General features: G+C 35.5%; 2 protein-coding genes and 1 long non-coding RNA gene across 3 annotated transcripts; all 3 read right to left on the bottom strand.

Annotated features, from left to right (window-relative positions):
* Positions 1-209: 209 nt before the first annotated feature.
* Positions 210-5,746, bottom strand: LOC113108139 (protein-lysine methyltransferase METTL21C). The gene is made up of 7 exons (XM_026270980.1): positions 5,217-5,746; positions 4,875-5,086; positions 4,528-4,662; positions 3,357-3,520; positions 2,122-2,239; positions 1,723-1,994; positions 210-1,607 (listed from the first exon to the last, which is right to left on the bottom strand). The coding sequence occupies exons 3-7, from the start codon at positions 4,622-4,624 to the stop codon at positions 1,440-1,442; spliced, it is 819 nt and encodes a 272-aa protein (XP_026126765.1). The 5' UTR covers positions 4,625-4,662; positions 4,875-5,086; positions 5,217-5,746; the 3' UTR covers positions 210-1,439.
* Positions 5,747-7,784: 2,038 nt separating this feature from the next.
* Positions 7,785-8,704, bottom strand: LOC113109293 (uncharacterized). The gene is made up of 3 exons (XR_003292924.1): positions 8,515-8,704; positions 8,309-8,414; positions 7,785-8,157 (listed from the first exon to the last, which is right to left on the bottom strand). It is a non-coding gene; the product is annotated as an uncharacterized LOC113109293 (long non-coding RNA).
* Positions 8,705-8,804: 100 nt separating this feature from the next.
* LOC113109271 (uncharacterized) lies at positions 8,805-10,437 on the bottom strand. Its single transcript, XM_026272899.1, has 4 exons — positions 10,329-10,437; positions 9,929-9,994; positions 9,055-9,543; positions 8,805-8,890 (listed from the first exon to the last, which is right to left on the bottom strand). The coding sequence occupies exons 2-4, from the start codon at positions 9,963-9,965 to the stop codon at positions 8,805-8,807; spliced, it is 612 nt and encodes a 203-aa protein (XP_026128684.1). The 5' UTR covers positions 9,966-9,994; positions 10,329-10,437.
* Positions 10,438-11,794: the final 1,357 nt, after the last annotated feature.

Raw genomic sequence — 11,794 nt, 5'->3', positions numbered from 1 at the left:
GCCTCTTTTTAAGTTGAGAATATTTGTACTATTAGAGAATGTTAAAGCGGTGATTTCCAGACATGGGAAAGTAATAGACATATCTATTTTAAATTATTTTTCTTGTTTATGCTCTCCTCTGACATGTTTTGGTATTATATTGCTCACTGGAAGTGTTTTATCACTGTAAGTGGAGAGGTTTTGCAAATTTCAGATTTTTGTCATGTTCCCAAGTATGACCGAACAGTCCCTCTGTGATCCAGAGTCAAGCCCCCTTCAGGACACTCCTTCCTGTCATTTCTTTCTTTATTATTCTGTTTGCCACAGCTGTAAACAAGTCCTCTTATTCCCTGAGTGAAGTCTCCCAGGAGCTTGTCTTTTTTTCAAAGTTATTTGAGAGACCGTTAGCTTGGGAACTGTTTAGATGAGCCTAATGTCAGTTTGTCTTTTTGTTTTCACACTTTTCCTTGAGGGTGACTTTATTAAAATAGGATTTGTTGTTGTTTATTATCTTGTCTTGTCACATACACTATACTTATTTACTTATGTGATGGCTAAGCTGAATATTCAGCAGCTGTAACTTTAGGCTTCAGTGTCACATGATCTATCAGAAAATCATTCTAATATGCTGATTTTGTGCTCAATTATTATTATTTTTTTAATTTTGAAAATGGTTGTGCTGCTTTAATATTTTCCTGGCAACAAAATTATTAATTTATAATTAAAATACAAGTTTAGTATAGTTTTAACAGAAAAAGCTTTAGAATTTATCCTGTTAATGCAGAAAATCTTGTAATATAACATGTTCGTTTGTTTGCTGGTTTTTATTGTATTCGTTATACTTATTTTTAAATTGTTTTAGCCATGATAATAGCCCAAGATGCTGACATGACATTAAATAAATACCACTACTACTATACCATAATTTTTAAAAGACACTAATAATTTACTTAAAGCAAAAGTTTTACTGACCACAAGCTTTTGAACTGTAGAGTAGATTTAGGAAGAAGACTAGGACTTCGCACCATGTTGCAAATGCAATACAATTTTAATAACCATTAACAATGATAGTATTAATGATTATACATAATAAATTGGGGAACATTTTTTTTTTTAATTCACACTAAAAACTAAATTTATTTCCAACTCAAACTGAGAAATTAAAAAATTACTGTGAGATATTTAAAATAAGAAACTGACAATTGTGTCACATTAAGTAGACATATAAAGTGACAATAACAAGTATGAAATTGCATAACTTAAAAAATATATATTTTTTTTAAATTCTGAAACAAAAAGGAGCTTCATGTAATAAAAAATATATATACATGAAGAATCACTTTTTTTTTTATCCCCCCCACCCAATCATTCCTTGCAATTTTGCAGATGGCCAACAGGTGGAGAATCTTCCCTTCAATGTTGGGGCTGCACGACTCATTTAATATAATTTTCAAGTCTTGCTACACATCATGTTGTTTGTTATCCCTCTTCTCCTCCCTCATTTGTGCTGACGTCATTGCAGTGGCCTGATAGATCCTTACATCCTCTTGTGGGATCTCATCCAGCAATGTGACATTAAAAACTTTTTTAAAGTTTTCAATGAAGCACAGGTCAGATTGAAATCGCACCTGTTGGAAATGAAACATTGACAACCAACGGGTCTTATAAAAGAGGCTACCTCACAGTTAAAGATATAGAGTTAACATGTTAGCTATGGTTTAATGGAAAAACATAGAGCCTGACCTTATTTGCCCACAATAGGGTGGTTCCTGGCTTACAGAAGTACTGCATGGTGATCATTAGATCCTCTAGAAAGTTGTGATGATAGACCACGTCTGCACAGAACACATAGTCATAATTGTAGATGGAGCTGGGGAAGTCCCGTTTCACATCCTGACCCCAGACCAGAGCCGCCACTTGAGGTGTGTATCTGCAGCGACCCCGTGTGTTGCGGGAGAGGTTAAAGTTCAGGTTTGACAGGACATCGGGTAGATCTGTGGCTGTGACCCAGGCACCTTGATGTGGAAAAGGTGTAAGTGAAAATAAATGGTAACTGCAAACAAATCATTCAAATAAATTGACCTTCGAACTTCCACATCATCACGTTCATGAACAGAAAAAAAGAGATGTTAGTTTAAGTACCCAGTAAACTAGCCACTATGGACACCAGTCCTGTTCCTGCTCCAAGTTCCAGCACTGCTTTATCCAGAAGATCAACCTGCTCCCGGTTCTTTTCCAAATACTTACAGAGCGCTACAGCCTGTGTGCACATACATACATACACAAGTAATCTATGCAAACTTCACAAAACTCTTGAACACTTAAAGGCTTTACACACTTGAAACGGTTATCCTTGCGTCATTCTAAACCCCATCGAATCTTGGGTTATGATGCTTCACACCTCACACTGTTCATCATTTAGCTGGCGTTAACAATTAATGCACAGTAATTGTAAGATGACATTTCACATTGTACTTTCTTAACCATCTAGTGCTCTTTATATAAAACAAAATATATATATTTAGAAATGTTCTTTATCGTAATGGTATGAAACTTGTTAAAGGTTTTAGCATAAAAAAACGTAATGGACATGAAACAAATTTCATCTGGTGAAAGGTTTGGTATTGCATCTAAACAAAATCTTACTGAAAGCTTATGTATTTTTTTTTTTTTTTTTAGATATCAACCTCAAATTTGGAACACAGTATTTGTATATTTTTGACCCTCACAGTTTTAGAGTGAAACATGTTTTGATGTTTTACTCTAAAAATAGGCCTACGTACTTCATATAAATTTCAAGTGCTTTTGTGGATTTTACTTTTTGATCCACTCTATTTTTTTTTTTTTTTTTACTTTAGCTAAAAACCGCATAAAAAGAGACCTTTTTAAAAAATCTAAGTTTGTGCTCAAAAGCATTCAAGATTTAAAACCGTTTATGTGGCAAATTTAATTTTTAGATCTCTGCTCAAAAAGTTAACACCTAACATAATAAATGGGTTACTAATGCATACATATAATTTAGAATCATTAAATACCCTAAAATACAAAATATTAAAACTAAAATAAACCTTTTTACGTTCTAATCTGCATATTTTCCAACGTGTCTTGGACAAAGATTACGCATGGCCGGTTTATGTAAATGTTCTTCAAATTACATCCTCAGGTTACTGCAGACTGTATTGAAGAGTTTTTTTCTAAATGGTCTTTTCATACTATAAAGCTGGAACTACTGTTGAAATACAACACGCGGATTTTCTGTGACTGTCCAAAGGACGTGAATACGAGGCGGTTTCTCTACCAGGAGTTAAAGGCGGAGTTTAGAACGACGATAACCCTTGGTTAAGCGCAGTGTGAAGATTAGGCCTATCTGTTCTCACGCCTGGCCAGATGACCGCTCCAAAAGAGTCGAGTGACTCTCGGATGTTGATCTCCTGCCCGGTGAAGGAAAAGGTCTCGTTGCCAAGCGAATAGAAGACAGTGGGCTCCCAGGCATTGCGCCTGTTCAGTGCCTCCTTCTTCATGTCTTTACAGTCCATATCCTCTGAAAAGAGAACCAGTAAGATGTGTCATTGCAATTCAGTTACTGTGTATTTACTGATCTAGGGCCAGTTGCATAAAATTTGCCTCTATGTTTAGTCAGTGTCTTAAGTACAAGTTTGACCAGCTAGCAGTTAGCCAAAGGGTAATCAGTCTTTATTTTTAATCTAAGCTTTTATGCAACTCAATAAAAAAAAGAAATAATAATAATAAAATGACCAGTCTTAAAGAAAAAAAAAATAACTGAATAACTTAACCTTTTATGCAGCCGGCCCCTGAACACCTGCATGCACATAGACCTACACCTAAATATAGTGGGATCCAAAGGTTTAATACTACATTAAACCTCTGGGATAAAAAAAAAAATGAAAAAGAAAATTTGTTCACAAGTAGTGGACGACCGATATGTTTTTTTTTTGACAGCCAATGCTGATATCTTGGAAAGCAGGGGGGCCGATGCCGATATTTGAAAAATGACAGATATCGGCTGATATATCGGTCGACCACTATTCACTATACTATTCACAAGTCCAAACACACTTTCATGACATTTTGTAACTATTTTATTTTTTTTTATAAAATGTGTGGCTAAATCTTATGAATTCATGTTATTTATGGTTTTGTATAATCTGCTGACAGTATAGGTTTAGGGGTTGGCACTTCATGCATGTGTATTTTTTTTAATCGTAAATTTCTATTAGAACCGCAAAACACCATACAAATTCATACTAAACTGCCAACTTGTAAAATTGTTTTCTCATGAGATCAGGTTGCCCCAAGTCTTTGAGGTAGAGTCTAATCAAATCTTAAGTATTTTGTCATATACGGGCAAGTTTCAGGTACACAACCATTTTGCCTGATATTTTTATCTAAAGAAGTAAGAGAGTTTACAATAGTTAGTACACTATTACACCACTATGGTAATAAAAAATAAATCAAATATGTTGCATAAAAGGTAAATTTTTTTTTACTATCATATTGCTCCCATATCTCAATCTTCTGCTTATTTACCTTCTTCTGAGTTGTTTGGTGGTGGTTTAACAGGGTCAGGCTGCTTCACGATTCCTTTTTTCTGCACATTTAGACCTGGCCTTCCTTCGTTCTCCATTATGGAAACAAGCCCAAATGTCTTCACACTCAATACAGCTATTGTATTGGAACATTTAATTTTGAATTCCCAATAAAAAACATTCTATAACAACATCTACTTACATGCATTTTCCCTAGAAGTTATTGAATTAATGTAGCACAAAAAGTAAGTAAAAATTTCATGCACAATTAATTTGAATGTAAAGTAGTTTCAATAACAAAGCAGTGAAAAGGAAATCAAACACTCTCACAAACATATAGAAACAGACCTGAGACTTTAAAGTTGACATCCTCAGGGCATATTGACTTTTATAAAGAAGCATCTCTCTGCTCCTCCCATGGAAGAACTGGGCTAAATGTGCAGTTAGTTATGAGAGAGAGAGAGAGAGAGAGAGAGAGTGTCACAGTGTCAAAGCTACTTAATTCCACAGCTCTGAGTGCAATCCTCTCCTCGGGGAACACTGATCCCTCTCACTGGTTCCTGTGTGTTTTTGAGTTTGTGGAAAACAGACAGAGATTTAGACTAAGAATGTGTGGGGAAAAGATGGCTGTAGGTATTTATGTTTGTGCACATGTTAACTTCACCAGGAGCCAGTTTTTTAATATCTTACGATGCACATGAAGGCATATCCCTTTACCCACAGCCTGGGCACGGCTCTGGCAGATATACTGTGGCCTCTGGGATCTTGGAAGCTGCAGCTGGGGTCCAATAACCTGTGCAAGCACAGATGGTAAATGAAAGATGACAAACATTTTACTGCAAGTGTAGGATGACCTAACGGTCAGTTTTAATAGCTGGGATGGAATCAGACATCAGAAATAACCTGAGACTGGACTGACATAGAAAACATGATGTCTGGCAAGACTGGCATATTAAAGCAGAGGCTTTTTAGAGTGATTTTACCATTGGGTTTATGTGCCAAAAACACGTTTATAAAACGAGTTCAACATCAGCATGATACAGTGTTCACAATAAGCACAATGTTTAATAAATTCTTGAATTTCTTGATAATTTACTCTCCCCCATGTCATCCAAGATGTTCATGTCTTTCTTTCATTAGTTGAAAAGAAACTAATGTTTCTCTATGTAGTGGACTTTAGACCAACTGACTGAAGATCCAAAGTGCAGGTTCAATTTAGTTTCAAAGGGCTCTACACAATCCCACCCAAAAATAAATAGATAAATAAATAAAATAAAATAAAATCAATGGGGGTTCTGCCTGTTGGGTCATTTTATTGGATTGTTTTTAATATTTTTACCCAGGTACTGGGTCGTCTTTCTTCAACTAGGTTGCTGGATCATTTTTTAATGCTGGGTTATTATTCTTTTTTTCGACCCAACCTCTGGGTTGAACTCGTCTCCGATGAAACAACCAAGCTGCTGTGTTACAGTTAGTGCGCTGGCTTATTGAGTCCTCTACAATAAAGGTATATCTATAAAGGTTTTTATACATTTTATTTAATTGATAAAGTCTTTATTGTGCTGTAAACTGTATTATTTTACGCAACACAGCATAAGGACGAGATGCCATTCAGCTGCGTAATTATCTTTTTTTTATATATAATCAAAGCCACCAAAGAGTTTAGCATTTAATTGAATAATTATTATGCATCTATTTAACCATTAAACTTATGTGAAATGCCCTTCATGTACACAAGAATCCATAGTTGTATTTCAAATGACGTTCAATACACTACGCTTATATCATGTATTGGCACATTAATCTGAAGGACAAACAGCAATTGCAAATTGCAAACAAACTATTATGTTCATCCAAAAGGAGAAAAAAAAGAGAGTACTCCCTAGTCCCCTTGCATGGTAAACTAATTTTACACTCTGGGATTATCATGTCTGTCAGTTTTAGGCCATGTTTAATCAGACACCTGGGATGAGAGCATAATGTCTGATTAACACTCCCGTTGAAGCGGTAAACACAGACCTTGCTGTATTACATTCAGGTCTATAATACTTCTGAGAACAGTAATACTGCTGAAACATGGCTGAGTGATCATATCAAATTGATGTATCAGGGATGAAACATCTGTACCATCTAAAGCAAATAGAAAAAACTTTAATAAGGTGGAATTTAGGTGGAATTCTCATCATTAGTGTAATACTGGGTTTCATACACATGCACATATTTGGTTCTAAAGTTAAACAAGAGGCCAGGAAGATGACAAGTATTAATTTGTGACTGAAATGGTTGGAGTGGCTTTGGTTTAGTACCTGCAAATCCTTCACTGACACTCAGTAGTGAAAACACAGCTGCTGAAGTCAAATGGAAAACTGACTCAGCCATGGAGAACAATATGTTGTGCATGCCAAAGTAAGCTTCAGCCTCATATCTTACAGAGTGTGTCAGACAAAGTGTGAGAGGGGGCGTTAATCTTTTGATATTCTGATAATAGTATCTATATGAACCTTTCTGGAAAACCGTTGGCTTTAAAGATTCTAGAAGATCCTCTGATCAACTGATTCTCAGCATCCGTGGTATGACCATTAAGACCAAACGCTCAAAAAAAAAATACATTTTCCAAAATCAGAAGTTTAATATTTGATCTCTAGAAAGAACTAGTATATCTGTACTAAAGTTCTCTTTTTTCACTCTCGTTAGAAGTGTTAATATTTATCCTAGAAGTAAGGCATCCGTTGTTGGATTTCTGAGAAACATGTAAACACTGTGACTCTGTAGTACTATCTATGGGAATTTAACAGATCTGGTCTCTATAGTCTTGAGTCCAGGAATCAAAATAGACTTGCAGATGTTTTATTCTCTTTTTAAATGTAAAAGTCTGTTTGGTGATGCTAGTAGTACAAAAATGACACACTTTACCTTTAAAACCTCTAGCATTAAGTGAATTTTTATGACTGTCCCAGGGACCACTGCTGGCTTCACAACAAATGCGTGTGTCAGACCAAGTGGCTCTCTCTTTATCCCATAGATGATGCATAGAAACATGGGAATCCTGGCAGTCCTGGCCAGATGATGGGATGGAAAACAGCCTGCATGGTAGGCTCATGGTGATGAGAGCTATTAGCGTACCAGCGCCTGCCTAAAGCCTTTGTGAAGCTTTAGTGTAAAGCTCTGTGAGGATTTAACATTGAGTGACCTTTCAGTTAACAGCTAAATGAGTCAACAATTGGCATAAAAATAACAGCCTTAGATACAGTAATAAAATACATAAAAAAGTCACTTTTATTGTATATAATTTTACAGCTTGATTTAAACATACAGTAGAAGTGTTCAAAAGGATGGTTTTGGCTAGTAAACAACAATTAAATGCTATATTAACCAAACTAAATGAAACAGTTGAGGTATATAAACATGTTTATTCTTTTGTTTGTAAAAATACAAGGCAAACTGACTTAAACATCAGTTGATAACTCTTATAAATAAATCTTTAAAAATTGCAATAATGATTATTATTTACACTTTTTTCATAAAAGTTACTGTATAGCAGGTTAGGTTAACCCTCTGTCTGTTTAAAGTGGACAGGAACAGATGAATGGTTTGGGAATTGTGCATGGTGCATCATTGAACGCCAGATTATCTGAAAATAGACAAAGCTTCGTTAAACTGGTAAAGACAGATAAGGAAAAAGAGGAAAGCACTGAAAATATATATATGCACTGTATATTTCCTTTAGATTATCTGTGATGAATGCAAGTTTTTGTAAACTGTTGTTCAGTAGCCACACTTACACCACGTCTCTACACAGTTCTCATGCCCTCCAGCATTATTGGGTTCTCCAACAGCCCAGCCATTATAGAGCCAGTGCGTTCCATCCAACCACATGAAATTACGTGTCTGTCAAAACAGTAGAGTGACTTACTAGAGGGACAAAAATGGTGGTGAAATTCATAAACCATGCAAAAAAAAAGTGAAACACTACAAAACAAATAAATACATTAAAGATTCTCCATCCTCCAAGCCATGTGCGAGTGCGGCCGCCGTTCCGATCCATTAGCCTCCCTAGTTCTCCAAGTATGTAGCTGCTTGACACAGAGGCCAGGTGGCCATTATAGCAGATGGACTGACAATGGAACTAAGGAGAACCATAGTTGTTATAAAGTGAAAAGAAAGGAGAAATACAGAATAGTGTCATTAATAAGTCAGTAAGTAATTAGTAAAACAGTTATTATTATGTCAATAATATAGTACATATATTAAAACATACTGATATGTTTTATATGACATTCATGCAGCTTGATAGGCGTTGAGGTGTACTCTGAAATACTGGTAACATTTGCCCTGTAGGACAACTCCTCTACAAGTCCCCCATCCTGTGGACATATCACCACACTACAATCATCATTCCATATCTTACATTACACACCACACCTGCTTGATAAATGCAGCTGTTCACAATGACCCTAACCATGCAGTATTCAGACCTGTTTGCTGTTTGTACACATTGGCAAAACTAATATCATCTGAGGTGGCTTACCATTCTGTGTCATTCGACTTTGCCTCCCAGGGTCCATTTGTATTTCTGGATTTTCATCCATCATATAGTCAGCCTCAAGTGTAGGCTCTTCCTTTACTAGATTTTCTTCTTTTTCATCTTCCTCTTCTGTATTAGTTTCAGACTCTAACTCTGGTATGATGTTGCTGTCTTTCTGAAAGTCAGTTGTTTCCAGCTCAGGCCCTAGTTCTGTCTCCACAATCTCTTCAGTCAAGTTATCTGCCTCTAGCACAAGTTTCTCCAACATCGCTTGTGTCTCTTCTGGTAATCTTTGTTCTTCTGTTGTTTCTGGCTCCAGCAGCACTGAATCAGGCTCCAGACGTGAATCTGCAACAGCTTCATCCTGCACCAGAGGACCTGCTTCTGCTTCTGTGTGCTCTTCATTCGGCTCTTTTTCAACCACTGGTACCTTCACCACTGGATCTGGAAGCTTCTCATCCTGAACTGGTGGACTGGCAAAAGCTACAGAAGCTAATGATCAGAAAATAATAATGTTAATCGAGCTAGAGATTTAATTTAATTATTTAGCACAAGATTTTATTTAACATTAAGCTTTTTAGATATTGTAAGCTTTCACCAATAAAGACTACTTCAATAAAGTAGAAGATATTTTATTAAAGATGCATGACAAAAAATATGTTGTTCAAAGAGTGACCCCCAAGTTTTAAAAGTGAGGATGCACTCATTATTCAACTCTTAAAAGACCAAGATTTTACAAAAATATGCAAGTAAAAAATAAAAACACTTATTAACAGAAAGCAGCCTTAAATGCACAAAAAAGAGTATAGAAAATAGGACACATAGTAAACTATTAACTGTATGTTTGAATGACATATAACTAGAGCACAGATCATACCTGTTATGGTGAGAACCAGAAAGAGGAATTTTCTCATCTTGTCAAAAATCTCCAAAGAATTACTTTCTGCAAGAAGATGATTTAATAATAAATAAACATCAATCAATTATGTTCATTTTCACTTAATTATGTTTTTATTGACTGTAATTCACAAAAGCCTTCTTCATTTTAAAAGAGACTGGACTACTCTAAAATAAAATGTTATTTATATCAACATCACCGAATCAAGCAAAATACATTATTTACACCAACTGCATTTAAGGGTTAAATCATGAACTGCAGATTATAGCCATCTATTTTAAACCATCTAAGAACCTAACTGCTGGTGTAAGAAATAAATACAGAAAGACAAAAGGAATGTTATTTTGTAGAAATATGAACAGTAGATTGTTATTCTCACCAGTGTTGATCTTGTTGTTATTGAGTCTTCACCTGTGTTTGTCTCAGTGCTGTGAGATCAAATCAGTGCTTCTTATAAAAGACAAGTTTTATGGCCTTTGTCTTGTCACGTTTCTGAGAGCACATGCTTCACACTTTTAAGACCTCATTATATTTTATTATTTTTGCTTCTCTTGTAAACATTTGTTTTGAAGCACTAATCAATTCAGTCTGAGATATAGGCTACAAAAGTTTGGATGTGTTTTATGCTTTTATTTGTTAGGTTGTTTTTTATTTATTCATCCTTTTAAGATGGTTTAAAAATATCTTTGATTAGATTGACTTTTAGGTCATATTCTGCCTTCGACCTGACGTCACTCTATGTACTGTGCTAGAGTGAACATATACATCCTCTTTTTATACACTGCCTGCTACTGTCCTCATATATGTACATTTATTTGCATGCTTTGAGTATTCTCTGTAGATCCTGTCTTCTTAGGTCGATTATGTAGGAAACCTACGCATTGATCAAACTACTTTTCAGTCATTAGCTTCAGAAAAATATAAAAATAATATGAAAAGCCAAACCCTTGAATTTTTAGGCAATTTAGAAATCAAGACCCTATTGTTTGATAGAGAAAGTATGCACACACATATAAGCATATATTCATTTATTTAAAAAAAAAAAAACCTCAAGGAAGAAAAACACACGCACCCTTTGATGTTTATGGGTGCACGTGCCTGAACAGGAAGAACAAAATAACTGAGGCATATCACCACAGAAATTCCCCAGTTATAAGTTAATGACTCACAAGTTACAAGAGTCTTTTCCCTTGAACTGTTATGTTTAAATATGCAAATATCTTATTTTGGTCAATTTAGAAGAAATCTACAGAAGCAAACAGACGAGCATATAGGCTTAAAACAAATACCTTAATGTGTATTTTGGAAATTTCCTTTCCATTAGAGCAAAAATATATTACAATAACACCAAAATAATTAAAAAGATTTGTTGTCATATGCAAAATAAACGAATTATTAGTGAAATTATATTCCTCTCCATTGTGCAGTCACTTATTTTAAATATATACTTTAAACTAGTAGTATAGAAAATGGAATGTGGGTTTATGGGATGTTGTTGTGAATCAGTTTTGGTTAGCATGTTGAATTTTTGCATTGAAACGTACACAATTAAAAACTGAACGCTTCCCATAACACCCGATGTACTTGCTACATCATTAGAAGGATGGCATCTACGCTAATATTTGTCTGTTTCTCTCTTGTTCCGAGGTCACCGTAGCCACCAGATCCAGTCTGTTTCCAGATCAGAGGGTTACTGCAGTCACCCGGATCCAGTACGTATCCAGACCAGATGGTGGATCAGCACCTAGAAAGGCCCTCTAGATCCCTGAAAGACAGCAGAGACCAGGACAACTAGAGCCCCAGATACAGATCCCCTGTAAAGACCTGGTCTCAGATGACCACCAG

This window comes from Carassius auratus, chromosome 9, assembly GCF_003368295.1.
Source record: "Carassius auratus strain Wakin chromosome 9, ASM336829v1, whole genome shotgun sequence".
Taxonomy (NCBI): Eukaryota; Metazoa; Chordata; class Actinopteri; order Cypriniformes; family Cyprinidae; genus Carassius; species Carassius auratus.
The sequence above is the reverse complement of the archived record's forward strand: the minus strand, read 5'-3'. Positions and strand labels throughout refer to the sequence as shown.

Bases quoted from the DNA above. Each gene is read 5' to 3' on its own strand.
- LOC113108139 (XM_026270980.1), bottom strand. From the start codon at position 4,624: ATGGAGAACGAAGGAAGGCCAGGTCTAAATGTGCAGAAAAAAGGAATC. The intron at 1,995-2,121 runs GTACTTAAACTA...TTCCACATCAAG, and splicing joins CATAGTGGCTAGTTTACTGG to GTGCCTGGGTCACAGCCACA. The intron at 1,608-1,722 runs GTCAGGCTCTAT...CATTTCCAACAG, and splicing joins CCCTATTGTGGGCAAATAAG to GTGCGATTTCAATCTGACCT.
- LOC113109271 (XM_026272899.1), bottom strand. From the start codon at position 9,965: ATGAGAAAATTCCTCTTTCTGGTTCTCACCATAACAG. The intron at 9,544-9,928 runs GTATGATCTGTG...TCTGATCATTAG, and splicing joins TCTGGTTCTCACCATAACAG to CTTCTGTAGCTTTTGCCAGT. The intron at 8,891-9,054 runs GTAAGCCACCTC...ATATGTCCACAG, and splicing joins AAGTCGAATGACACAGAATG to GATGGGGGACTTGTAGAGGA.